The sequence below is a fragment of the Equus caballus genome, chromosome 11, assembly GCF_041296265.1.
Source record: "Equus caballus isolate H_3958 breed thoroughbred chromosome 11, TB-T2T, whole genome shotgun sequence".
NCBI lineage: Eukaryota > Metazoa > Chordata > Mammalia > Perissodactyla > Equidae > Equus > Equus caballus.
In genome coordinates this window covers 20467109-20491983 of record NC_091694.1, presented here as the reverse complement: position 1 = coordinate 20491983, position 24875 = coordinate 20467109, and the positions used below count along the sequence as shown (strand labels likewise).

The following is a 24875-nucleotide window of genomic DNA, read 5'->3' as shown; positions in this document are numbered from 1 at the left end:
CATGATATGAAACAATCTTTGGTGGGGCCGGCCCAGTGGCCGAGTGGTTAAGTTCGTGTGCTCCACTTTGGCAGCACAGGCTTTCACCAGTTCGAATCCTGGGTGCGGACATGGCACCACTCATCAAGCCATGCTGAGGCAGTGTCCCACATGCCACAACTAGAAGGACCCACAACTGAAAACATACAAATATGTACCATGGGGCTTTGGGAGAAAAAGGAAAAATAAAATCTTAAAAAAAATCTTTGGTAAGTGAAAGTTTACTTAAGTTTGTTGGTTTGATTAAAATAAACATGTTTTCAGAGTTATCAGCATTGGATATGATACAAACATGTTATCTCTGTTACGAAATTTGTCAGCAAATAACTTAGAATAACAGTCGATTTTGCCTAATGTCTCATGAAGTTTTGTAGGCAATCTAAATAATTATTGGGAACAAGTAAAGTAAATAGATGTGAAGAAGATCAAAGTGTTGGGTGAATTTTTTAAACAATAATTATGTGTTATGGCGTATGTACTTAAAATAACTTTGGAATTTTTTTTGCATATTTTGCATATTTGGAAGTCACTCTAGTCCATGCACTGTGATCACCCCTGGATTATTGCAGTAGCTTTCTAACTGGTTTCCCTGATTCTACTCTTGTCCACCAATAGTCAAATTTCCCCAATTTCCCCACTGCAGCCAGAATGATTGTATAAAAATGAAAGTCCTATTGTTTCATGTCACTGCTCAAAATACCTCCTGTGGCTGGCGTCCTATCTTAGTCAAATCCAAGGTTTTCCCCTTCACGACCTTCTTTGACCCTCCTTTCTGACCTCATCTCTCACCACTCTCCATCATCTGATTCCACTCTACTGGTCTTCTGCCCCTGGGCCTTTGAACTGGCTCTGTCTGGTTCACATTCCCTAATCTTGATGTCATGTCTTCCTTCAGGTCTTTGCTGTTTTCCTGGATGACTCTGTCTAAAATAGCATTCTTTTCCCTCTGCTATAGTCCCCTTAGCCTGTTTTCTTTTTCTTCATAGCACTTCTCATCACTAGATGTGTATAGATTTATTTATTGACTTATTGACTTTATTGCTATAGATTTATTTCCAGTCTTCACCACTTCATCCCAAGACACACAGGAATCTAAGCTCCAGGAGGGTAGGGACTTTGTTTTGTTCACTGGTTGATCCCTTGTGCCTAGAACTATTCCTCATCATGGGAGGCACTAAATACACATTTACTGAGTAAAAGTGACTGTTGGTTTGCGACCTCAGCTCCCTGGGTGAAATCTGAAACTGGCCCCCGTACACGGACAACAAGGACCGATCGAAGAAAGAGGCAGCCCACTCCAGATGGGTAGGTGGCAGGTTTAATAAGCAAAGGGACTTACTCACGAGGCTTGTCTTGAGTGGTCACCAGATGAGTAGATCTCCGCACCCACCCACCAGAATCTTAAAAGTTTACATAGAGGCCTTAATGGGGTTCAGTCATGCACGCCGTCCAGATGGTCTCAACTGCACATTGCTCTCTCAAGGCTGCGTCCTTGAAAACGTCCAGCTCAAGGGTCAACCAGGGGTCACGTCCTCTTGATGACCTCCTCCAACACGCCGCCACTCGTGACCTGCACTTCCAGTCTTACAGGCCTCCTCTTCCGCAGTGAGCCCTGCGCAGTCAGCAGGGGGTTTCATGGAGCGGGCTCCTCTGGCGGCTGTCTGGCTGTGCTGGAGGCAGATATCACAGCAATAACAGGGGCACAGGTAAGAGAAAACACAGACTAAGATAATGATTACCAAAATAAGTACCAACTTTTTCCGCCAACAGCCCCATGATTTGAACCACTGATTTATTAATCCCCTAGGCTGGGGGTGGGATCACTCAGGGCATGCACTTGTGTCCTCGTGTGATTTAATAAAGCTGATACATTAACAGACTCATCAGGTATGAATACACAACATTCTGCTTGGATAATGGCAGGTGCCTCCTTGCAAGGCAGTAATAATGTCCAAGGCCATCCTATTGTACAGGACAGCTTTTTTTTTTTTTTGCTAACATCTGCTGCCAATCCTCCTCTTTTTGCTGAGGAAGACTGGCCCTGAGCTAACATCTGCGCCCAGCTTCCTCTACTTTATATGTGGGACGCCTACGACAGCATGGCTTGCCAAGCGGTGCCATATCCACACCCAGGATCTGAACCAGCAAACCCCGGGCCGCCAAAGCAGAATGTGCACACTTCACCACTGCACCACCAGGATGGCCCCCAAAGGACAACCTTTCTCATTAGAGACATTTCAGTGTTCAGTAAGGACAGGCTTTGCTGTGTCATTCAAGGTTTGCTGGGTGAATTTAGCAAGGGCTTGGATGTGTGCTATAACGTCATCCAGGCCAGTGAAGGGAACAAAGACAGCAGCCAAATGATCATACCAGCAGAAACCAGAACGTGCCCACCTGGCCTTGAGGAGATGGAGGTTGGCAGGTTTAGGAACTTGACCTGGTTGTGCATACTACCCATGTTGGCCAGGGGAGACAGCACGTCAGGCATGAAGAGATGGACTGGGCGCGTGATGTGCCAGACCAGGGCCCCCACCTTCTCCCCTCTTTCAATGGTGTGTGTTCCATTCTAGGTACTGTGTGTTTCCACAGGTCCGGCTTGCTGCAGGACAATGGGATCCCAGGGGAGACTGAATCGTTCCCCCTCACCCAGAGGTGCAAAGTAACTCACTCATCCTGGTGGGACGTCCTGTTGCAAATTCCAGTGGACAATGCCTTTCCCAGGTGTGATGGGATTTGGTGTTCTCAGCAGCATAGCCCGTTGATCCACAGTGACAGTCAGGGCACTGGCTGTTTCCCAGGACTTCCCTACCTTTACAGTACTGGGTTTCTCAGCAGGGGTCCCCAGTCTGGCACATGGGGCAACAAGCCCTGCTGGTTGATCATTCAAATGTGTTAAAGCCTGGGATGGTACTTTAGTCCACGTGGCCAAGGTAGTTTGACCTGTTGGTAATTTAATCTGCTGTTTTAATACACCACTTTTTTCTACCAACCTTGCCACTTGTGGGTTTCAGGGGAGATGCAACCTCCGTTCAATGTCACGTTCTTTTGCCCAGTCTTGTACATCATGATCTTTGAAATGTGACCCCTGATCACTGTCTACTCAACAAGGGTATCTGTACATGGTGCTCAGTTTCTCTAATCCCCTAATTGTGGCAGCCTGGTTTGCACGATGACAGGGGAAAGCTTGGAGTAGGCCAGACGCAGCGTCCACACAAACCAGGGTGTATTTACAACCCTCACTTGGAGGGAGGCGGCCCATACTATCAATTTTCCAATTCCTTGCTGGTTGGGAACTCCAGTGGATGCCCCCAGACTCCTTTGGCAGTTGCCTTGGGCGTTGTTAAGAGCACACAGGACAGTAACTGCAGTAACAACATGTTATCTGACCCCTAAGAATGTGAAAGAGGTACAAGGCTTTGTAGGGATTTGGGGGTTTTGGAGGACTTTTATTCACACCTGGCATGGTGCCTCTGTCCCTTATACTGTCTGGTAAAGAAAGGGCTCATGTGAGACTGGGGGTCAGAGCAGCAAGCCGCCTTTGAGAAGGCAAAAATGCCAGTGAAGCAGATGAAAGCTCCTGGGCATCTCCCAAGCAGGGCTGCCATTTGAGGTAGATGTGTCTGTGACTCTGGAAGGTATGGGTTGGACGCTGTGGCAGAGACAACAGAAGGAGAGAATACCCCTAGGATTTTGGTCCCAGCTCTGGAAGGGGGCAGAAACCCGATATACTCCCGCTAGAGCAACAGCTCCTCGCACGCAGTGTGCACAGCGCTCCCCCAGGCAGAGACTCTCACAAAGGAACAGCATATCGTGGTAAGGACTTCCCTTCCTGTGGAGCACCTTGTCGACCAGCCCGCTGTCCCCAGAAATGCGGGTGCTACCAGGCCCTGTAAAGTACATAGATCCTCCAAATGCCCCCACCCCCGCTCCTGTGGCGGCCCCTGCAGCCTGTAGAGAGGGAGTGGGGCAGGTCTGGACTGTTGTTCAGGTTTTAAGGCTTTCCACAGGCCGACCAACACACTGTTGGGTTGCCAGTCTGTCTGTTCAGGTGGGGTCCCAGCAGCAATGAGGTCAAACCACATTTACTTCCAGGTTACTTTTACCAGACCCTTTACAGCAGACTCGGGGAGCCTTTTGGCTTCCGGAGCTCCCTCTCTGTCTCGTCTCTTTTGCACAGCCAGCACCTGTTCCCGGGATTTGTCAGTGTCCCCTAGATCAGCGATAGATTGCCCAGGAGCATAAATGTCTTGTCCCACAGCTGGGCTCAGCATGGATACCAGCGTCCCATACCAGGTGCTCGGGGTGGCTTGGAGTGTCTTGGCTCCAATGAATGTGGCCCGATCAGGGCCTTCAAAGACAGGGGCGTGGATGGCCTGTCTCATTCCCAACTCCCTAAGAAGTTGCTGCACCTCGTGTATAGATTTCCAGGGTCCCATGTGCCCAGGAAATCCCCCTCATTGGGCCAAGCCTCCCCTCAGGATAGAATAATCCAGTCTCTAAGGGGGTGAGCATCTTGTACCCCACCCCTAGGGGGCCTTGCAGGTGCTGTCAGAGGGCAGGGTGTGTGGTGATGTTGCTCATTTTCTCTGCCTCCTGCCCACTGAGAGAAACGCCACTGCCCCCTACCCAACAGCCTGGATACTTTTCTTGGCCTTTTGCTGGAACTTGGCAGCAAGATCAATGAGCTCAGTGGGCATTTATTCTCTCATCATGAAGGTTTCCTGAATTGAGGGCTGCCCCACTGACCGTGGCTGTTGTTGCTGGGGTTTTGCTTTCCTTTGTATTAGGGGTCAGGTCAGATGGAGTGGGGTGCTTCATCTGTTTCACTGTCAGGCACCACGACATCCTCCCCTTTGCTCTCCTCACCTTCCCGGGCATTCCACCTCTTAGTGTCCCAATCAGGCTTTGTCATGAGCAGTCCAGCCTCAATCTGAGGCAGCTCGTGCCCTCCCAGCTTTGCAAAACAGCACACTGAGGTACAAACATTATCCGGCTCCCCCACCTCGTCTGCCAGCCCTGAAGCTAGCAGAGTAGTGGACAACCACACGTCCTTTAACCTCAGCTCTTGCAACTTTCTTACTCAAGCTTTATAGCCTCTAGTTAAAGGTCAGCGGATGTACATTCCAAGCCAGGGCGGGGCTGAGGAGCCTCTAATTGCCCAGGTCCAGCTCAAGGGTTACACGCCCTCCATGACCTCCTCTACCAGTGTGACTCTGTGTAAGCATATGAGGCCGTGTGTCCAGATGCCTCAGGGCATTTCCTGACAGTCTTTGCAGTTTGCCTCTTCAAACTAGGTCCTCTCTTTAAAATCCAACTTAAGATGTCTCCTGCAAGAAGCCTGGCCTCAACGCCTTTGTGGCTCTATCTCTCCCATCCTTGACTCCAGGGGCAGATTCAGGTTCTGTGCGGCCAGAGATTTATACACTTTTGGGGACCACTTTAAGAATACAAAAAACAGGGGCCAGTCCGGTGGCACAGTGGTTAAGTTGGCACGTTCTGCCTCAGCAGCCCAGATTCGCTGGTTTGGGTCTTGTGGGGACCTACACACTGCTTGTCAAGCCATGCTGTGGCAGGCATCCCACATATAAAATAGAGGAAGATGAGCACGGATGTTAGCTCAGGGCCAGTCTTCCTCAGCAAAAAGAGGAGGATTGGCAGCAGATGTTAGCTCAGGGCTAATCTTCCTCAAAAAAAACAAAACACAATTAAGTATGAAAGTTAACGTTTATTTAGTTTGAGAAAATAAACCACAGCACATTACTAGAACCTAGGAGCTTGGTTCCCCTCCTTTTTGAGATCTCCGTGGGCAATTTACCCGAAATGTTTCCTGAGGGAAACCTGGCTTCCCCTCCCCAGACTACCCTTTCCAGCACTCGTTAGCTGCATGGTGAATCCTTGGCACTAGGTCTCCCGCCTTCGCCCCCTTTCCTCCTGTCCACAGAGACCATCCTTTGGCAGCTCTACTGCGCTCACACGCAGAGCTCTCCTCCTCCTCCTCCCTCCTGCAAACTGGTGCATCATTGGCTCTGGGTGGTGTGGAGAGCATCCCATGGGAGCCATGAGACACGGCCTCTTATTATCTCCCTACATGTCCTTGAAACATACAAGGCCTCAATTTTCCCATCTCTGAAATGGAGACTTGGACAGAGCTGTGCTGTGCCTTCTCACGTGAGGATCCTCGGCTCCACGAGGGCTCCGGGGACCCCGGGCCCTAATTGAAGCGCTACTCTGTGACCCTCACCTCCGTTCCCGTAATTAAGAAGGAAAGGCAGGTGTTAGTTCCGCCTCTGCCGCTGTCTCCCGGGTGACCTGGCTGAAGCCAGTCTCCTCTTTCAGGGTCTGAAAGGCATCTGTGGAAAGGGCTTTCAAGCCTGCCTTGCCCTCGTGCGCCCAGTCACCGTACAGCCGGGATCTGGAACCAAGGATTCACTCACCTCTCAAGTCTCGGAGCCCAGGCCCGCCCCATCGGCAGGGCACACCCCACTCTTTGAAAGATCTCGCGAGAGTCCCACTTCGAACCAAAGTTGAGACCTTTGGCCTGTCTCAGTTTCCGTAGCTCGGAGTCGCAGTTGCTGAACTAGTGCTTCCGGTTCGCGGCGGGGACGCCTCCGCAGTGGTGCAAGCGGAACCAAAGCCCGGAGGTCTCAGTAAGTAGGGGACCGATCCGAGCCTGGGCGTCCCCCTTTGGTCCCCTCCTTCGATTCGTTGAAGACCCTGGTGCAGATTAGCAAGAGGGCCCAGGATTTCTGGATCCCCAGCCCTTTGACTCGCGGGCTCCTGTCCAGTTTCCCCCTCCCAGGATTTCGATTCATTTCAGCGAATTCACCGCTCCGTCTGAGATGAGGAAACCGAGGCTTAGAGCGCAGCCCCGAGGCGCCGTTTACCAGGCCCCGTCCCCTCCCTCGGACTCCTCTCCATCAGCACTGAGACCCCGTCTCGGCCCCACATCCCCTCTCTTCGGTCCAAGGCCCCGTACAGTCAGCCTCGGCCACATCCCCCTCGGTCACTCTCCCCTCGTCTCCCTGACTGTCTGCAGGCCTGGGCAGCATGGCCGTATTCCGGTCGGGCCTCCTGGTGCTGACGACGCCGTTGGCCTCCCTGGCCCCTCGCCTGGCCCCCATCCTGACCTCGGCGGCCCGGCTGGTAAATGATACGCTCTATGTGCACCTGCAGCCGGGCATGAGCCTGGAGGGCCCGGCGCAACCCCAGTCCAGCCCGGTGCAGGCCACGTTTGAGGTTCTCGATTTCATCACGCACCTGTACGCCGGCGCCAAAGTCCACAGGCACCTGGACGTCAGAATCCTGCTGACCAATGTTCGAACCAAGAGCGCCTTTCTCCCTCCCCTGCCCAGCTCAGTCCAGAACCTGGCCCATCCGCCGGAAGTGGTGCTGACTGACTTCCAGACCCTGGATGGAAGCCAGTACAACCCGGTAAAGCAACAACTAGAGCGTTATGCCACCAGTTGTTACAGCTGTTGTCCGCAATTGGCTTCGGTGCTGCTGTATCCCGATTATGGCTCTGGAGAGCTGCCTGTGGAGCCCCTGGACGTCCCCTTACCCTCCACCATCAGGCCAGCCTCCCCGGTCGCCAGGTCTCCAAAGCAGCCAGTTCGTGGCTACCACCGTGGGGCTGTAGGTGGCACATTTGACCGCCTGCACAATGCCCACAAGGTGTTGCTCAGTGTGGCGTGCATCCTGGCTCAGGAGCAGCTTGTGGTGGGAGTAGCAGACAAAGACCTGTTGAAGAGTGAGTGAGAGACACCCTGGATGAGGGCAGGGGAGGACCCCCAAAACTCCATGCCCTCCCTGCCACGCCAAGATTGAGGAAGGGTGGGGCCCTCCGTTACTTTCCACTCTTCCCAAATGTCACAGTAACTAGCACTCAGTTGGTGCTAAGGCAATTTTGTTAAATGAATAAACGCAGCTTTCTCAGTGTATGCTCTAGTTACCACTCAATCAGAACCCCCTAACTGTGGAGCCAAGGAGACTGTGCTTTCAATAAGTTCTCCAGGTTATGAGCCCTAAGGTTTGAGACCCTGGGACTAAATGGATGCGTGAGTTACACATAGTAGTACTAGAGACAGTAGGAGGGGACTCGTGATGGCGTGGTTCTTGGAACTCTGACTCTGATGCCCACTGGCACTGCTAGTTCTCTAGACACGCGTCAGCCCTTGCCACCACTATTGTGCTTGCCTGCTGCCTCCTCCTCATAGCTCCTCTGTTACCACTTTCCAGTTTAGCTCTTTCTCCCTGCCACCCCCCTCTGCAGATAGGATGCTTAGGGACACTCTTCCTCAAACTGGCCCACACTCTTCCCCCTGAGTCAAAGGATCTCATTGTTCTTCTGGGCTCTTTCCCCAGGCAAGTTGCTCCCTGAGCTTCTCCAACCCTACGCAGAACGTGTAGCACATCTGAGTGAGTTCCTCGTGGACATCAAGCCCTCCTTGACTTTTGATATCATCCCCTTGCTGGACCCCTATGGGCCCGCTGGCTCGGACCCCTCCCTGGAGTTCCTGGTGGTCAGCGAGGAGACCTATCGTGGGGGGATGGCTGTCAACCGCTTCCGCCTTGAGAATGTAAACCCTGAGGGAGCCTGGCGGAGGGAGTGATGGGGACAAGGAAGGTCATTGTATGGGGCTGTTGGAAAAGTACTGTGACCCCAGAGGAGGGAAGAGGGGGCTCAGGCTGGTGGGAAGAGGCAAGGAGGAACTGGTTCCCCGCTGGCCTTCTGAAGTAAGCTCTCCCTCTGGGGCCGATAGGGTAGGAGAAGGGGGCAGGTTAGGTGTCAGCATTTGCCCTTCTTCATCTCATCTCTTCTCTTTTACCTCAGGGCTTGGAGGAGCTTGCCTTGTACCAGATCCAGCTGCTGAAGGACCCAAGCCATAAGGAAAACGAAGAGGACAAAGTCAGCTCCTCCAGCTTCCGCCAGCGAATGCTAGGAAACCTGCTTCGGCCTCCATATGTAAGCCCACCCTCCCTCTCTCCCCTCTGCTTGGGTGGGCTGGAAATGCTGGAGGGTAGAGACTGAAGGGTTCAGCCCACGCCTGAGCCTGAGGACCCTAGTAACTGAGGTTGCTTCTCATCTACCCTCAGAAGAGGCCAGAGCTCCCCGCACATCTCTATGTGATTGGGCTGACGGGCATCAGTGGCTCTGGGAAGAGCTCAATAGCTCAGCGGCTGAAGGGCCTGGGGGCATTTGTCATCGACAGTGACCACCTGGGCCATCGGGCCTATGCTCCTGGTGGTCCTGCCTACCAGCCTGTCGTGGAAGCCTTTGGAACAGGTAATAACTGGAGAGGGCTGGAGGTGGCCTGAAGTGAGGAGACGGCATGGCCTCCTTGCCGAGTCCTCTATCTCTGTCATCCAGATATTCTCCATAAAGATGGCATTATCAACAGGAAGGTCCTAGGCAGCCGGGTGTTTGGGAACAAGGTAAACATACACCTCTCCAAGGGCTCCTCAGCTGCCACTAGACCCAGAGGTTGGCACCCAGTGGACCTCTCTGGTCTGGCCCAGAATGCATATTTCCACTCATCTGTTCCTAACTCCCTCCTCCCTTGGGCTGGCTCCATCTGTGAGGGACAGTAAACTGCCCACTTCCTCCATTCTTCTCCTCAGAAGCAGCTGAAGAAACTCACGGACATTGTGTGGCCAGTTATTGCAAAGCTGGCCCGAGAAGAGATGGATCAAGCTGTGGCTGAGGGTGAGTAGGAGGGATGATGGGAGCAGCCAAAGGGGACAGTTAAGCAGATTCTCCCCTGGGAGCTTCCCCACCTCAAGCCAGACCATCCACTTTCCCTGGATCTACATTTCATTGGCTCTAATCTTCATTGGTAGCAAGTGGCAGGGTGCTGCTGGCAGTGACTGGGCTCTTCCCACAGGAAAGCATGTGTGCGTGATTGATGCCGCCATGCTGCTTGAAGCCGGCTGGCAGAACATGGTGCATGAGGTGTGGACTGTGGTCATCCCTGAGACTGAGGTATCTGGACCCCACCAACACCTCATCCCCAGTGTAGACTGCCTCCTGCTCTGAGCCAGTGGGTTGACACATGCCTCATCTGTGCCCAGGCTATACGACGCATTGTGGAGAGGGATGGCCTCAGTGAGTCTGCGGCTCAAAGCCGGCTGCAGAGCCAGATGAGTGGGCAGCAGCTTGTGGACCAGAGCCACGTGGTGCTGAGCACCTTGTGGGAGCCTCATGTCACCCAGCTCCAGGTTGGTGCCCAGGGAAAGGCTGGGTTGTGAGGAGGGAGTCTCTAGTGGGTTCCTGTCTGACCCTGTCCTCTTTTCCTCCTAACATTCTGGCCTGCCCACAGGTGGAGAAAGCCTGGGACCTCCTGCAGAAGCGCATCCCCAAGATGCCATCAGGCCCATGAGTGACTCACTTCTCTGTGGGGCCAAGCAGGCCCTGGAGCTGATAAGAGATCCAGCAGTGAGGAGGAGTGGGGCCTCTATGCTCACCCTAGCTTGGGCCTAGAGGGCTCTGAGCTAAGCTGGGCAGGGCAAGGCTGGGCCTGGTGGACACAGGAAGCCTACCCAGCTTGCTGGTGTTCGGCCAACACTGAGGATGTGGCTCGTCAGGGCACAGGCCCCTCTGGCATTCCATCCCCACTCTTGCCCAAGGGTGTTTGATACCTATCCAAGGCTGCCTGGGGCCAGAGCAAACACTGGAACTTGACAGAATTAAAGGTGAAGGTTCCCAGGCGCTGCCTCCATGGTGTCTGCTTCCTGCTCCAATGCCCCTGGGTATCTCTGGGACCCTTGAGCCACAAGCGCAGAGCCCAGGCCTGAGCTGGAAGCTGGGAGGGCAGTGGTTAAGAGCATGGTTTTTGCAGCTAGCCAGACTCAGGCCAGCCTTGGCCCTACCACTGACTAGCTGCGTGCTTCTGGGTAAGCTGTGGACTGTCTAGGTACCTCAATTTCCTCATCTGTCAAGTAGCATAACTTGGCTAACAGGCTCTTTGAAAATGTTCATTCCCCAAGTATCCTGCCAGACGCCGAGCTGGGTGTTGGAGGACCATCCCTCAACAAGCCAGGCGGGGCCTCTGCCCTCACAGAGCCTGTGGCCCGGCGGGGCGGACGAGGTGGCCGCGACTGCCGGTCGGGTGGGGAGGACAGGCGCGTCCTTGGGAGGGCCCGGCAGTGCGCGTGCGCACTATCTGCGACACTACTCGGACAAGCTTTTTGAGGGACCTCATTTCACAGAATGTGCTTCGTGTCGCGGAGGCAGGGACCGACAGGGAGGACGTCCCTAAAGCCGCCAATGTTAGCCCAGCGCCAGGCCCGGCCTGCCCTCCGCTGTCGGGGTCCCCGGGCTGCGCACGCGCCGCACCCTCGCCCCGCCCTCCGCCTCTCGGCCGTGGGTTGGTGGGCTGGGGTCACGTGGGCGCGCCTCGCCTCGTCCTCGCGGCGGAGGGCCGGCCCGCGGGCTGGTTTCCGGTTCGGTGGGTCCGAGATGACGGAACCGGGCGTCTCTCCGGAGGACCCCTGGGTCAAGGCAAGCCCCGTGGGCGCGCACGCCGGCGAGGGGAGGGCGGGTGGCGCTCGTGCACGTAGGGGGGCCGGAGGACGAGGGAATTCCCTCCAGTCCCTAAAGTCCCCCCTGCTCTCCCGGCCTCGGGGCTGCAGAGAAGACAGCTCTCACCCCGCATGTGCCAAGGTGGGGAGACAACCGAGGCGTGTGTGCGCGAGTGAGGGGCCGGGGGCCGGGGAGGGGAGGAGGGCGGGCGGACGGGATCACGCTGGGGGGCGGTGCTCCACGGCCTATCCAGTCTGGGCTCTCCGGGGGATCCTTTAACCGCCTGCGCACCCCAGGGGTGTGTGTGTTTGTGTGTGTGTGTGTGTGTATGTATATATGTGTAAACGCGCGCGCAGAGTGGACGGAGGCGCGTTCCTCCAGGGGCGGGGGTCTGACGGGCTTCTCCCTTGCTCGGTGCCACAGGTGGAGTATGCCTACAGCGACAACAGCCTGGACCCCGGTGAGTGCCTCCTCCACCGTCTTCAGCTCTGGAGAGACACTCCCACTCCAGGCCTATAGATTCGCGTGGCCTTGCCAGCCACACCTGATCACAGTCCTCTGTCCCTGAGCCGAGTTCCTGGCCTGAGACAGCCAGGGAGGAGCTGGAGGACAGGGGCAGGAAGCATCCGAAGGTGACGCTTAGTTCCCTCTGCTCTGGATCAGGGAAGTGATGGAACTAGTGATAGCTGGTCACTCTCTCCCCATTATCACACCCAGATATCACTTTGTGAGCCAGGGGATATCACTGCAGGTCTGTGGAGCAGTGTAGACACTAGGGACAGGAGCATTGTGGCATAGCACTATAGCAAGTGGGTGGCCCAGTATGACTGGCTTTTGGGTTGAAGGGGGTGAGGTCAGCATTTAAGAATCAGGAAGCCATTGTGCCCACAGGTGTCTGAGGGCCTAGCAATGTCCCCCCACCCTACCCCTTAGTGACTGGGGCCTCTCTTTTCCAGGGCTTTTTGTAGAAAGCACCCGCAAGGGGAGTGTAGTGTCCAGAGCTAATAGCATCGGTTCCACCAGTGCTTCTTCCGTCCCCAACACAGGTAGGCAGCAACATTCCCCACCCAGGAAGACTCAGATATGCCATCATTTTAGTATCTTTCCTAGATAGGAAGCTCCAGCCATCCACAGAGGGGTGCTGGAGCCGTAGTGGTAGACACAGGGTCTCACCATCTTTCACCTCATCTAGGATATTAGGTCTTATGCCCATCTGCCATCTCTGGGCACCAGGTTCTTCTTCCTAGCTGGGGGAAGGTGGGCTAGCTGGGCCCCACTGGGCCCCAGGATGACCTCTTCCTGCCCCCAACTCTGAGCATAGATGATGAGGACAGCGATTACCACCAGGAGTCCTACAAGGAATCCTACAAGGACCGGCGGCGGCGAGCGCACACTCAGGCTGAGCAGAAGAGGAGGGACGCCATCAAGGTGATTGGGGAGGCCTGTGCCTCAGCCAGCACAGGAGGGCCCTGCAGTTTTCAGGTTCACTCTGCCCTGACCCCATGAGACAGTCCCAAGCAGCCTTGGGGACAGCTAGTCTAGTCTCTGGACATGAACACCTCCCTCATTCCAGCCTCCTACCCCTTTGAGTTTGTGAGCATACAACTTGGTTTGTGGAAGAAAAGGTTTGTGCTAGCCTGCCTTAACCCCTCAGAGATAAGGAACTCATTTCCTCTGCTGTCTCCACAGAGAGGCTATGACGACCTTCAGACCATCGTCCCCACCTGCCAGCAGCAGGACTTCTCCATTGGCTCCCAAAAGCTTAGCAAAGCCATCGTTCTACAGAAGAGTATGGCCGGGGAGAGCACTGGAGGGGTTGGAGCCAGGGGTCTGTGAAGAGGCCAGAGCCTCATCCCCACTTTTGGCGTGGCCCCGGTGGGGTGGTTGTCCTGGGAGAGTTGGGGTATGGAGGAAGGGGAAACAAAATCAGCTTTGTCCTTCTGTCGAGACTTCCTCTGTGCCCACCCCCTCTTCCCGCCTCCATCCCAGCCATTGACTACATCCAGTTTTTGCACAAGGAGAAGAAAAAGCAGGAAGAGGAGGTGTCCATACTACGCAAGGAAGTCACGGCCCTAAAGATTATGAAAGTGTAAGGGGGATGCTGAACTGGGGGAACTAGCGCTTCTGAGGGGACTCTGAAACTGACTTCAGCTCGTAACCACCCCTTGTTCAAAGCCCACGTCAGATAATACAGTATAGATAATACTCTCACTCCCTCACGTGGCCACTGAGGCAGGACTCTGCACTCCAGCCGTCCCTAACACATAGCGGATACGTAGCATTTCTCACCTAGCAGCAGTATCTAGCTGATGTTGACTACGTCCCCAAAGCTGTCTGGGAATCCCTTTCCTGGGGGCGGGGGGTACGTAGGGTCACCCTATTCTTCCTGGGCTGCTAGAGCTGCTGCAGCACCTTAGCCCTGGCCTGCTCACTTTCAGGAACTATGAGCAGATTGTAAAGGCACACCAGGACAACCCCCATGAGGGGGAGGACCAGGTCTCTGACCAGGTCAAGTTCAACGTGTTTCAAGGCATCATGGACTCCCTGTTCCAGTCCTTCAATGCCTCCATCTCCGTGGCCAGTTTCCAGGAGCTGTCGGCCTGTGTCTTCAGCTGGATTGAGGAGCACTGTAAGCCTCAGGTATGGGGCAGCAGTGGTCACAGGGTCTGGGGTCTTCTTACCCTCAGGCAAAGTGGCCCAAGCCATTATTTGTTCCGAGAGGCAGGGTAGCAACTTTTAGATTTCTTGAGGTTGTTTCTATAACTTTCAATACTCATTTCCCCCTTTGCTTTCTAGCCCAGATTTTCCTCTTAGGGTTCTTGGCCGGAGGGACTGGAGCAGTCACTCCTGTGAGGCCTGGCTCTTGGCCTTGGCTTAGCCCACACGTGGCCGCCTCAGGCACTCCTCAGCTGCCCAGTATGTAAGCCCCCGTCACTTGGAGCAGAAGGACTTGGGGTTTTTGGAAAGATTCCTGGCCTCTTCCCCCCAAGTCCCGGAAGCAGTTTTCCCCAGGGCTTTTTTTTATTATCATTCATAAGGGTGTGGCGTGTTAATGGTATTGCGCTAATAATAAGTCTTCTGCTTTTTTAGGCCTGGTTGCTTTTTCTGAGGCTTGAACTTTATCTGAGATTCTTACTTTCTTTTTTGTTTCTTTCCCAACATTTTTATTGTGAGACACTTTAAATATACTCAACAATGAGAAAATTTCACAATAAACACTCATATACCCACCACCTAAATTCTACCATTAACATTTTCTGTATTTGCTTTATCACATAGCTGTCCCTCCCTCCATCCTGTTTTGGGGGTATTTCAAGGAAAACCGTAAACATCAGTGCTTCCCAGAGGCTTTTTTCACTGTACTCTAAGAGCACACCTGGTCTAGGCAGGTGTCAGAGACTGCTCTGTGCCCTGGCCTGAGCATCGTCTCTCTCTTCTCTGCCAGACCCTACGGGAGATCGTGATTGGTGTCCTGCACCAATTGAAGAACCAGCTTTACTGACTGGCTCTTGGAACCTTCGGAACATCCAACAAGAGGCTCTTGAGTCTCCTAATTGGCCATGGAGCTGCTGGGCTTATAAGACTGGACTGCAACACCGCACACTAGTCAGCTGGTTTCTCCTTAGTGTTTGGTTCCCTAGCTGCTCCCCCCGTCCTGTCAGTGGGGCTGGGGTGTTTATCTTGTGAAAGCTTCTGATTAATTTATTATATTGACCATAGAACTCAAACCTACCCGGTCTTCCCCTGACCCCATAAAAGTTCTTGGGATGGACGGGGGTCTGCTCTGGGTACCCCAAAGAGCTCCTGGCCTCTTCCCTTTTTCTAAGCCTCAGATTTCTGTTCATGAGCTACACATATTTGGAAACTACTGTTTGCCTCTGTTTTGGTCTCTTGGGCAACATTTGGCCCAGGTTTGGCCATTTTGGCAATAGTTGGGTGGAAGGGAAAAAGTGAGAGAAATACTCGCACAGCCACGAAGGGCAAAAGGCCGCCTCGTGCCTGGGCTAAGGCTGCCTGCTCAGGCCAAGGTGAGGCCAGGGTTTTCTGGCCAGCTCAGGGCAGGGCTGCCCGGGTCCTGTGCTTGCCTCCTACTCTACCACCTCTCCTTCCTCTCCTGCCCTGGCTGGTAGAGGGAAGCAACCTCCCCGCCTTCTCCTGCCCTCTGTCCCGAGAGGCAGTAAGCACTGCACAGCAAAGTCATGTGTGACACAGCACTACATATTAAAGATTTTTTATTTTTTAAACACCAACATGCAGTTTTGCTAAATTGACAATTTTGGAAAATTAACCGGGCCTCAAAACTACTCCCAGCCTTTCTGTCAGGTGTATCCGGGTCCACACCTCTGTGCTGCCTGCATTTCTCCCAGGACTTGGGGGTGGGGTGAAGGGGTAGAGAAGATATTCTAAAGGCCTCCTGGGGTCTCAAGCCCAGGAGAGTCCTGGGTGAGGCCTGGGGCTCCTTGAATGCTGTGTTTAGTAGCCTCTCTCTACCCTTGTCCCCCAAGCTCCCTTCTGCCTTCCTCAGGTTTGATATCTGGGAGGTTTGATTATCCAGAGGAAATTAAATATTTTTATATCGAATTATATTACAATAAATAGTGCTAAATGCTTTCCTTGAGCGTTGTTCCAAGTCTAAGTGGTAAGCTCAAGCAACTGAAATGTGGACAATGCAACGAACATGACAATCTACTCTGGCCCACCAGCGCTCACTCCCTCCACCCAACACTCTGGTTTATGCCCCTCTCCCAACGGCTCTGGTCAGAGGTGGAAAGCAGCAGGAGCAACAAAAAAACCCGACCTAAACAAGGCCGCCGGTCCAGGAATCTCTGTTCCCATCGCCCAGGCCTGCTAGAGGGCCTCTCAGGGGTCTGGGAGCTTGACGTTGTAATCTTCATCTGTCTCTATGCCGACTTCCTCCTGGGGGGCCGGGAGACAAGTGAATGAGACGTACCTGGACGAAGACCCAAGGGGAGCAAGGATGGGGGGAGAGAACTACTTACAAAGAACTGCTTCTTGCTCTTGGGGTAGCCTTCAAGGATTGCATCAGACAGCTCTGTGGCCTGACAAAAACCAAAACCACCCCTTTTGAGATGGGCAGTACTCAGCACTGCCTGATGGATCCATGATACTGGGCAGCAGTTTCTCAGGTGGCTGCCATTTTCCAGGCCCTGCCTTGGAGCTCCCATACCCTTACCATCCTCTTCCGCTTCCTCCACTCCTTACAGTATTTCTGCCTCTCTCTGTACACCTAGAAAGGGGAAAGAGGTTCCTCTAACCCCTCAGCCCCACAGCAGCCACTGGGGTCAACCCTCAGTCTCACTCTGGCCTTTGCTATCCCTCCCTCCCAGCTCACCTGCTCTTTCTCTTCTGGAGTCACATGGTTAGTGGCTGCTTTGATGTTCTTCAGTCTCTCTGTGTAGCCAGCACATTCCTTCTTTAACTCCTGGATCTCTTTCTGCATCTCCGGTGTGGTCATGGCACTAGTTAACTCCTTCAGCTCTGAAACCACATCTCCCTTAGCTCACTTGCCACCGCCTGAAGAAGGGGTTCCATCTTTCCCAGTGGGTGTCCCCTGAGGTAGGAGACCAGGCCTCCACCTTGCTCTGGGGGGTCTACACACAGGGTCCAGAATAAGTCCGATGTTCTGGAAGTGCTCAGGAGAGATTGAGGCTTACAGAATTATCAGTTTATCCTAGTTTTCTTTCCTCCTCCATCTACAGGTAGTGGTAGGATGCAAGGTTGAGCAGACTGTTAGCTATAGCCAGTTAAAGAAGCAGGAATAGGAGTGTGGGAACAGGATACTGATAATCATGGTAGGGAAAGCAAATGTACATATGTCTGCTTGTATGTGTGACGTGTATATATGTCTTGTGCATTTGTATTCAAAAGCCATCACACATTTCTTCTAATGTAAAGCCTATGGCAGCCCCGCAAAGGGATCTGTACTGCAACAAGGTAACACTGCAGTCAACAAACCATTCACTTAGTAATTCCTGACCACTAGGCTGACCCTGATGCCAGGGGCACCTTCTGGGGGGCTGCCCAGTCCTACCAGCCTCCATGTGGCGACAGCTCTGCTGCAAGCTCTGCACGTTAGCAGTGAGGGCCACGATTTTGGCATCCAGGACTTGGAGGTCAGCATCACTCACCGTGTCAAACTGGTCCTGCCAGAGACAAAAGGAAAAACAAGTGGGCTGATGTGAGGCCCAGGATGGGAACACACATCTGGAAAGCAACATTCATATCCACTAGAGAACCGAGGACTCCCCAACCCTCCAGAGGGCTTGGGAAAATAGCAGAGGGTACTTTTGAGAAATCATTCAGTTTGGTACTGGTCCCAACAAAAAAGTATAAAAGAAAAGTGGAAACCTGATGCCTGTCCTCAGGGGGCTTCTAGGTTGGCAGGATACTGAATGGGACAGAAATATCTTTCAGTTTAGTGGTAAAACCAGTCACCGGACTGAAAGAATAAAGGAACATTCTTTTCCAGGTGGTGATACCTAAATTATGGGTTTCTACAATAGGAAGAATCTGGACCGGTGAAGATGCATGGTGGGAGGTATTTTGATAAAGGACTCCAATAGAAGTCTGAGGAGCCCCTCCTGGGAGAGACTGGCTGCTAGAAAAGGACTCTGTCGGGGCTCAGTGGGGGTCTTGTCAGTTGGGGATGGGAAGCAGGGTAGAAAGCATGTGAATGTCGGCCTGGGCAGTTTGGACTCTACGTTAAGGCAAGGTAGACGTTTAGAGCAGGGACAGCAAACTATAGCCTGCAAGTCAAATCCTGCCAGATGCACGTTTTTTGAAAACAAAAATTTAGTAAAACCGGGCCCCATCCATTCGTTTCCATACTGTCCGCTCCACCATGGGGGATGTGAGTAATTGTGACAGCTGTGTAGCTGTGACAAGAGCCCATCTGCCCTCAAATCATAAAAATATTAATCATCTGGCCCTTTACAGAAAAAATCTGCCAACTTCTCCTTTAGGGGGGTCTTCAACAGAGCAGTAACATAATGACTATTTTAGGAAAGTTAGCCCTGACAGTGGTTTTGTTCAGTTAAGCGAGTATATAAAATGCTAGTCCAGGTGAGATACTGAGAGGGTGTTGAGTAAAGGAACATGAATGAGAAATCGGGTCTGCCCTAGAAGAGCTTCCGTTATGTGAAGGAGACAAGAAAAAGACAACTGTAATACAGCATGCCTCAAAAGAGGCAAGCGCCTGAATTCAGAAGAGGCAATCAGAGCATTCAGGGAAGGTTTCTGGAGACGGTGATGCCTGAGTGAAACCCTGAAGGATGGTAGCTGGGCAAAGGCGCAGAGGAAGAAGGGACTAAAAAACTCCAGGCAGAGGGAGGGCAATGAGCACGGGACAGAGCAGTAAAACATCTGAACAGTCCGGTATCGATGGACAGACAACTAGACAGGGGAGGCTGGAGGCAGGCGCGGCGTCTCCCAGGCCCTTTTACCTCTTCCAGGGAGCACGGGCGTTTTAAGTAGGTAAATGGTACGACTAGATTTCATGTCCATAGATCATTCTGGCTGCAATTTAAGGTATGTTTGGGGAAGCCAGGAGACCTGTTAGGAGGATATGGATGAAGAGTGCCTGAACTCGAGCAGTGATGGCATATGGAAAGGAGAGGATGGATTCAAGGGGAAAATCAGCTGGACTTGATGGCTGACTAGATAGGTGAGGTAACGCAAGTCAAGAATGACTGCAAGTCTCTGGCGTGGGTGAAGAGTGATTCCTTAAGGGAGAAGAATTCGAGAGGAGCCGGCTTAGGGAGAGATAAGGCACTCTACGTTGGCAATACTGATGCTGAAGTGTCTGAAAGGCATCCAAGTGGAGACGTGGGCTGGAGATACTAAACTGACATTGAGTGTGTCTAGGGAAGGGGATGGAGACAGAAGGAAAGTCGTTTGGCAGGCGGTGGTGCTAATCCAGATGATTGGGAATCAGGGCTTCTGGAGGTCTCATGCGGTGTGGATGACAGCAAGGGGGATACACACTTTGGTTTGAAGGATGTCTGAGGCCCTGTCATGGCATAAGACAGGAGACTTCCACAGGGTGCCTGAAGTCTCCCAAAGAGCTGACAGTAGGGGTCGACTGACCTCACGTCGGGCTCCCACACGGGTGATAATCCGCGCAGATCCCCCTCACCTGGTCCGCAAAATAGATCTTCTGCTTGCCGTACGTCTTCTCTTTGATCTTGCCCTGCTGGGCCAGCTGCTCCAGCGCCTTCACCACCGCCTTGGGGGGGGGGAGGGGGGGCGGACACAACCGGAGGCGTGACCCCGGGCTGGGGCGGGGGGATTTCAGCGACGGGGGCGCGCCCGACAGGCCTTAGGTAACCCAAGGCTAGAATGGCAGCCTCGAGAGGGCAGGACCCGAAGCGGGTTGGAGGGGTCCCAAGGAGAGGAATCCCAGGAGAGGGTCCTCACCGCCTTGCCCAGTCCGTGTTCCCGCTGCAGGTTCCCGAACACGTCCTGGGCGCTGTAGGGCCGGTTCTGCTCCTGCAGGTACCTCAGGAGAATGCCGGGGGCTACCGGGGGAGGAGGCAGGGCAGGCGTCACTCCGCCGAACCCTCACCCGCTCCCCGACCCCGGGTCTCCCCCGCGCGTACGGCCCCGTCACCTCCCGCCGCAGCTTCTGCCCGGCCTTTGCTCATTGTCTTTCCCGCCGCCAAACTCCGAAAGCCGGAGGTTGCGGTTGCTCGCGGCAACGGCTCCTTCCGGCGCCGGGAAGGGCGGGCTTCAGGCAGTGATTGGCGGAAAGGGAAGTCTTCGCGAGGAACGAAGCGACCCTCCCCGGCCGCCGTAGTTCATCTCGGCTCGGAGCTCGAGCGCCAGTCCGATTCCCTGCAGTCCTGCTGTGTGCGGAGGCGGCGGGGCGCTCGCTTCCAACCTCTCCCTTCCTGCCCGTGGAAACGAAGGCTGTCGTAAATCACGCCTTGAAGTTTCGAGACCCAGTTCCAGGGGCAGCTGAACACTCGTGACAGTGAGCTGGGTCGTGTTCGAACGGGAAGAAACCGCAGAATTAACTTCCGCTGGGCAAGCGATTAGCTCAAGATCCCAGAGCTAGTTACCCACGGGGACGTGTCCTATCCCACGGTCCAGCGCGCTTTCCGTCGGTTAGTCTCATCATTTGTAAAATAGGAACAAGAAATGCAGAAGGGTGGTTGTGAGGCGTTAATAGCCTGCGCAGGCGCCCTGGAAAGAGCATAACGCCACCCCCCTTTGCCCGTTACCGGGCTTCGCACACAGGGGGCGCTCCACGCACGCTATGGTTTGAACACCAAGGAAGGGGAAGGTTGGGAGGGGGCTACTCTTAAGCCACAAAGCTTGTAGAAAAGTTTCCTGTTGGCCGAGTCACTCTTATGGCAACACCTGGCAGGTGCTTTCCACTTCTGCCCACAGTGGCCAATGGGACAAAGCCTGAAATAAGTATTTCTAGTTTCTGAGGTCAGCTGAAGGCCAAAGAGCAGCTGTCCCTACAGCTCAAACCATCCGGGAGGGGCATGGTGCTTTTTAAAGCCCTTTGTTACCGAAAACCTCTTTAGCCTTTGAAACATGTACTTGTCTTCACACGTTTAGGGGACACTATTAAGAACTAGAAATGATGGGGGGCCGGCCCAGTGATTAAGTTCCTGCGCTCCACTATGGCGACCCTGCAGTTTGCTGGTTCAGATCCTGGTTGGGGACCAACACACTGCTCATCAAGCCATGCTGTGGCTGCATCCCACATAGCAGACCTGGAAGAACTTACAACTAGGATATACAACTATGTGCTGGGGCTTTGGGGAGAAAAAAGAAGAAAGGAGGAAGATTGGCAACAGATGTTAGCTCAAGGCCAATCTTCCTCACACACACACACAAAAAGAATTAGAAATGATGGAACTGCAAACTAGATGCTAGCCAAAAGTGCCACTTATGCTTATGCCTGGGCTCTCCTGGGGAAGGGAAGTGGCCTCACACCCTAAGGAAAAATAGGGATGGGCAAGTGGTCCCTCACACCTGGACTTCCTCTTCTGAGACTGTCACCTCCTCAAATTAATTTACATCTCAGATTAACAAGGAAGACCTATCAAGGGTAGGACACCATTCAACATCAGTCTCTTAAAGATTGTTCTCATACAAGATTTATTCCCCAGTACCCCTCCCACTCGTATCCCCACCCCAGTTCACAGTGGAGGACTAAGGAGATGCAGAGCAGGATCCCCCAGGTACAAGAAACACCTTCCAAAGATTTTGCTCTCCTTCCTTCCCCCCCTCTTGCCAACTCCCAAGGCCTGAAGCTACACACACTCTTGCAAACACACAAAATCCCACTCACTTCCCACACCCTCCCTTTTTTTCCCACATCAGAGCTCACCTGTAAGACATCTGGGCTCTGAGGTGAGAGGTGTCCAAAGTCTGTTTGAGAATCCTAAAGTGGGGGATGCCATTACCCCTAACCTTCACACAAAGGTAAGTGACTATGAAACAGGCACCTAGCTCCTCTCCCTTCTCACTGGTAACTGTTTTCACTCCCTGACCTCTACCTTGTCCATCAGCCAAGAGCAAACATGTTAGCACATCCCACCTGCAGCACACGGAAACAGGCTCTGTCCAACATCCCTCACCCAGGCATGGGGATGTTGGGGGAGTGGTCCCTGAGGATCAGCAAAGGGTTAATGCAGAGGGAAAGAGGATAGAAGAGTGTGGCTTGAGCTCTGATTGGGGAGGTAGAGAGGGGCTGTAGGCTGGCATAGGTTTAGCGCTAATTACTATTTTCAGTTTTTGTCTCACGTGATTTTACTAGGGGCAGTAGAACAGATACCCCTTAGAGGGGTCTCTGCAGATTACAGACACTTTCTCGCTAACTGGGCCCTGCCAAGTTGGGAAGCAGTTGAAAATAAAAGTGTTAAAGGAGCTGAACAGGAAGTGAGAATAGCTGGTGCAAGAAGAGCTGGTGGCTCCTGGGATGAATGCCACTGAGCCATTTGTAAAGTGCTACTTTGACATCCCCCATGGAATTATTGCTTCTCCAAGGGAGGAGCAGGGGAAGGAACAGGAATATGGAAACGGGTATGGTACGGTATTGCTTTGCTCATTGCTCAGGCTGATGGTCAAATGGAGCCAGGGGTTAGCAGCACCAAAGATTACCAGGCAGCTCCAGAAGATTCAGTGAGACCATGAGATATAGAGACACTCACCCTCCCAGCCAGCTGTCCCCATGGCCCAAGGTAATGTAGATGAGGCCCACCCCCACATCGTGTTCACATTTCTTAAATTTCACAAGCAATATTTTGGAGCACTGGGGGTTAGGCCTGAAGAAATGAGGATGGGCTGGGGCAGAGGGAGCAAGCCTGCTCTGCAGAACCAAAGGACAAGCTTGCTTAGAAAAAGACAAATCAAATCATGGCTTAGCAAAAGAGGAGGAGGAGAGTGTAACTCTTCCAGCTGCTGCCTGACTTGGAGCTCTAGGGAGGTGAGGAAAGGAGGCAGAACAGAAAGGGCTCTTCTATCACTGAGGGCCCTCAAGCACCCATACCTAGAAGCAAACAGCAGCACCCCCTCAAAGGGGAACCAATAGCCCTGACTACTTTGTTCCCCAAAAGTACCATCCTGATGGAGAAAAGCCTCCCTTGGGGGAGCACACTCTCACTTCAGTGACTGAGCTCAGAAATGGGTAGCCAGCTCGTAGCAGGGGAGTGAGTATCCTCTCTCAGTAGGCCTCTGAGCATCAGCCAGGCCACCCAGCATACAAATATAACTCAGGGGATGGGACCTGGGTTCCTCCTTTACCCCTTCACCTTAAGTGGGATGGGCGGAAAAAAAAATGCTAAACCACAGTGTCCCCCAAAAGGAGTCTTTGCCTCAGTGGCTCCTGGAACTGGCAGGGTCCAGCTGATTCAGCTCTGACTGGTCCAGGAGTTCAAAATCATCCCCCTCAGCATCAGTGTCCAGGTCTGAACTGGGGGCCTGGAGTAAGCCTCTTGTTGCTCTCCGGGGAGGTGGGCCAGAAGGGCCTGGCTGGGAGGCCCCTGCCAGGGCCAGCTGGATCATGCCCTGGGAGACCAGGTTGGCAAGGTTGCTGGTGAGGTTGGATCCTGCAGGCAGGGCACCAAGCAGGAGCTCTGGCAGTGCAGCCTCCTCCCGGTTGGCAAGCGGTACCTGGGGCTCCTCAGCCCCTGGTGGGGAACGGTACATCAAGCTGGGCATCCCAATGCTGGTATCGTCCTCATCATCCAGGCCAGCAGGATCCACGTTAATGGAAGGGAAGTCTGGAAGGTCTCTGGCAAAGGATTCCTCTGGATCACTGTGACCATCTAGGTCTGGGAGAATAGAGGGGTGTCTGAGACATGGCAACTGCCTGGCCCTCCTGTGCCCCAGCCCCATAAAGTCAGCCCCATGTAACCAGTTTTTCACCCTGGATTTATGAGGGTGAAGCAAAACCCGTGGGCCTGCCAGCTTTCCCCCTCCACTTAGAGATTGCTGCGATCTCTACTGGCCAGAGAACTCCCTGTCTTTTCCTCCACCATGCCCCCAGTGAGCCTAGAACTGAGGTTACTAAGGCACAGGTAAAATCCTTTCCTTGAGGATTTCAAGGCGAGCAGAGTGCCATCCTGGCTGTAGCCATTTCCCTAAGGCTGCTCTGCCACCTGATCCACGGCTCAAAAAACAGGAGAGGAGGGGAGCTGGCGTGGTGGTGCAGCGGTTAAGTTTGCACATTCTGCTTCTCGGCAGTCCGGGGGGTTCGCCAGTTCGGATCCCAGGTGCGGACATGGCACTGCTCGGCACGCCATGCTGTGGTAGGCGTCCCACATATAAAGTAGAGGAAGATGGGTACGGATGTTAACTCAGGGCCAGCCTTCCTCAGCAAAAAGAGGAGGACTGGCAGTAGTTAGCTCAGGGCTAATCTTCCTCAAAAAAAAGAGAAAAAACAGGAGAGGGGCAGAATCCCCTCTGCCTGGGGAAGCTGAGAGGCAACAGTCAGAGCCATAACTCAAGTCCAAGGTTCCCCTCACCTTCAGAGCCTTCTGTTAGAGGTGTTTGGCCCCGTGAAAGATTGAATGTGCCATTGTCTGTACAGGAGACCTCAGCATCCGAGTGCTCAGAGTCTGTGATGGCCAATTCCCTGGCAACAGTAGAATCATCCAGCTTAGGAAAAGAAAAGACCAACAAGTCTGAAGAGATGATGCCATTAGGAATAGGTGCTATTCCCCATTTACAGCTTTACTAATTAGCAGGCCCTAAAGGCTACCCTAAGGCCATCAGCGGAACCAGGCATGGATGAGGACTTTGTCAAAATCTTGACCCCTTTTAGGCTGCTCCCCTAAGG

The 24875-nt window shown here is 53.4% G+C and overlaps 4 protein-coding genes and 1 long non-coding RNA gene across 14 annotated transcripts in view; 2 read left to right on the top strand and 3 right to left on the bottom strand.

Moving 5' to 3' along the window:
* Window positions 1-1341: 1341 nt before the first annotated feature.
* LOC138916237 (uncharacterized) lies at window positions 1342-6735 on the bottom strand. Its single transcript, XR_011423217.1, has 2 exons — window positions 6474-6735; window positions 1342-1709 (listed from the first exon to the last, which is right to left on the bottom strand). It is a non-coding gene; the product is annotated as an uncharacterized lncRNA (long non-coding RNA).
* On the top strand, window positions 6552-10742 carry COASY (Coenzyme A synthase). 3 transcript variants are annotated; one of them, XM_005597375.4, is made up of 10 exons: window positions 6552-6686; window positions 7076-7786; window positions 8401-8615; window positions 8870-9001; window positions 9133-9322; window positions 9407-9471; window positions 9658-9742; window positions 9921-10018; window positions 10108-10254; window positions 10356-10742. In XM_005597375.4, the coding sequence occupies exons 2-10, from the start codon at window positions 7087-7089 to the stop codon at window positions 10413-10415; spliced, it is 1692 nt and encodes a 563-aa protein (XP_005597432.1). In that variant the 5' UTR covers window positions 6552-6686; window positions 7076-7086; the 3' UTR covers window positions 10416-10742. The 3 variants fall into 3 exon arrangements, with proteins under 3 accessions (XP_005597432.1, XP_001494214.2, XP_023508269.1); XM_001494164.7 differs by lacking the exon at window positions 6552-6686 and adding an exon at window positions 6735-6945 and having other exon boundaries at window positions 7067-7786; XM_023652501.2 differs by lacking the exon at window positions 6552-6686 and having other exon boundaries at window positions 7087-7786; window positions 9136-9322.
* A 475-nt stretch (window positions 10743-11217) lies between these two features.
* On the top strand, window positions 11218-16175 carry MLX (MAX dimerization protein MLX). Of its 7 annotated transcripts, none has more exons than XM_001494084.7 (8): window positions 11218-11536; window positions 11981-12017; window positions 12514-12603; window positions 12879-12985; window positions 13247-13346; window positions 13547-13646; window positions 13996-14197; window positions 15003-16175. In XM_001494084.7, the coding sequence occupies exons 1-8, from the start codon at window positions 11246-11248 to the stop codon at window positions 15057-15059; spliced, it is 984 nt and encodes a 327-aa protein (XP_001494134.2). In that variant the 5' UTR covers window positions 11218-11245; the 3' UTR covers window positions 15060-16175. The 7 variants fall into 7 exon arrangements, with proteins under 7 accessions (XP_001494134.2, XP_005597430.2, XP_070083348.1 ...); XM_005597373.4 differs by lacking the exon at window positions 15003-16175 and adding an exon at window positions 14354-14796; XM_070227245.1 differs by lacking the exon at window positions 15003-16175 and adding an exon at window positions 14354-14796 and having other exon boundaries at window positions 11370-11698.
* Window positions 15773-23056, bottom strand: PSMC3IP (PSMC3 interacting protein). Of its 2 annotated transcripts, XM_001493996.5 has the most exons (8): window positions 20187-23056; window positions 19994-20094; window positions 19713-19802; window positions 17610-17721; window positions 16911-17056; window positions 16752-16805; window positions 16558-16617; window positions 15773-16474 (listed from the first exon to the last, which is right to left on the bottom strand). In XM_001493996.5, the coding sequence occupies exons 1-8, from the start codon at window positions 20218-20220 to the stop codon at window positions 16418-16420; spliced, it is 654 nt and encodes a 217-aa protein (XP_001494046.1). In that variant the 5' UTR covers window positions 20221-23056; the 3' UTR covers window positions 15773-16417. The 2 variants fall into 2 exon arrangements, with proteins under 2 accessions (XP_001494046.1, XP_005597431.1); XM_005597374.4 differs by lacking the exon at window positions 16752-16805 and having other exon boundaries at window positions 20187-21524.
* RETREG3 (reticulophagy regulator family member 3) overlaps window positions 21675-24875 on the bottom strand; it is a 20679-nt gene continuing 17478 nt past the window's right edge. Inside the window, exons 8-9 of the mRNA XM_001493970.5 lie at window positions 24562-24694; window positions 21675-23868 (exon numbers count right to left, since the gene is read on the bottom strand). Of these exons, the coding sequence (XP_001494020.1) occupies window positions 23411-23868; window positions 24562-24694 (591 nt within the window). The 3' untranslated portion in view covers window positions 21675-23410. The remainder of the gene's footprint in view (window positions 23869-24561; window positions 24695-24875) is intronic.

Bases quoted from the DNA above. Each gene is read 5' to 3' on its own strand.
- COASY (XM_001494164.7), top strand. From the start codon at position 6,879: ATGAGGAAACCGAGGCTTAGAGCGCAGCCCCGAGGCGCCGTTTACCAG. The intron at 8,616-8,869 runs GTAAACCCTGAG...CTTTTACCTCAG, and splicing joins ACCGCTTCCGCCTTGAGAAT to GGCTTGGAGGAGCTTGCCTT. The intron at 9,472-9,657 runs GTAAACATACAC...TCTTCTCCTCAG, and splicing joins GCCGGGTGTTTGGGAACAAG to AAGCAGCTGAAGAAACTCAC.
- MLX (XM_070227247.1), top strand. From the start codon at position 11,246: ATGTGCTTCGTGTCGCGGAGGCAGGGACCGACAGGGAGGACGTCCCTA. The intron at 12,986-13,246 runs GTGATTGGGGAG...CTGTCTCCACAG, and splicing joins AGAGGAGGGACGCCATCAAG to AGAGGCTATGACGACCTTCA. The intron at 13,347-13,546 runs GTATGGCCGGGG...CCTCCATCCCAG, and splicing joins AGCCATCGTTCTACAGAAGA to CCATTGACTACATCCAGTTT.
- PSMC3IP (XM_001493996.5), bottom strand. From the start codon at position 20,220: ATGAGCAAAGGCCGGGCAGAAGCTGCGGCGGGAG. The intron at 17,057-17,609 runs GTAGGACTGGGC...ATGTGGTTTCAG, and splicing joins CTGTCGCCACATGGAGGCTG to AGCTGAAGGAGTTAACTAGT. The intron at 16,475-16,557 runs GTAAGTAGTTCT...CCGGCCCCCCAG, and splicing joins AGAGCAAGAAGCAGTTCTTT to GAGGAAGTCGGCATAGAGAC.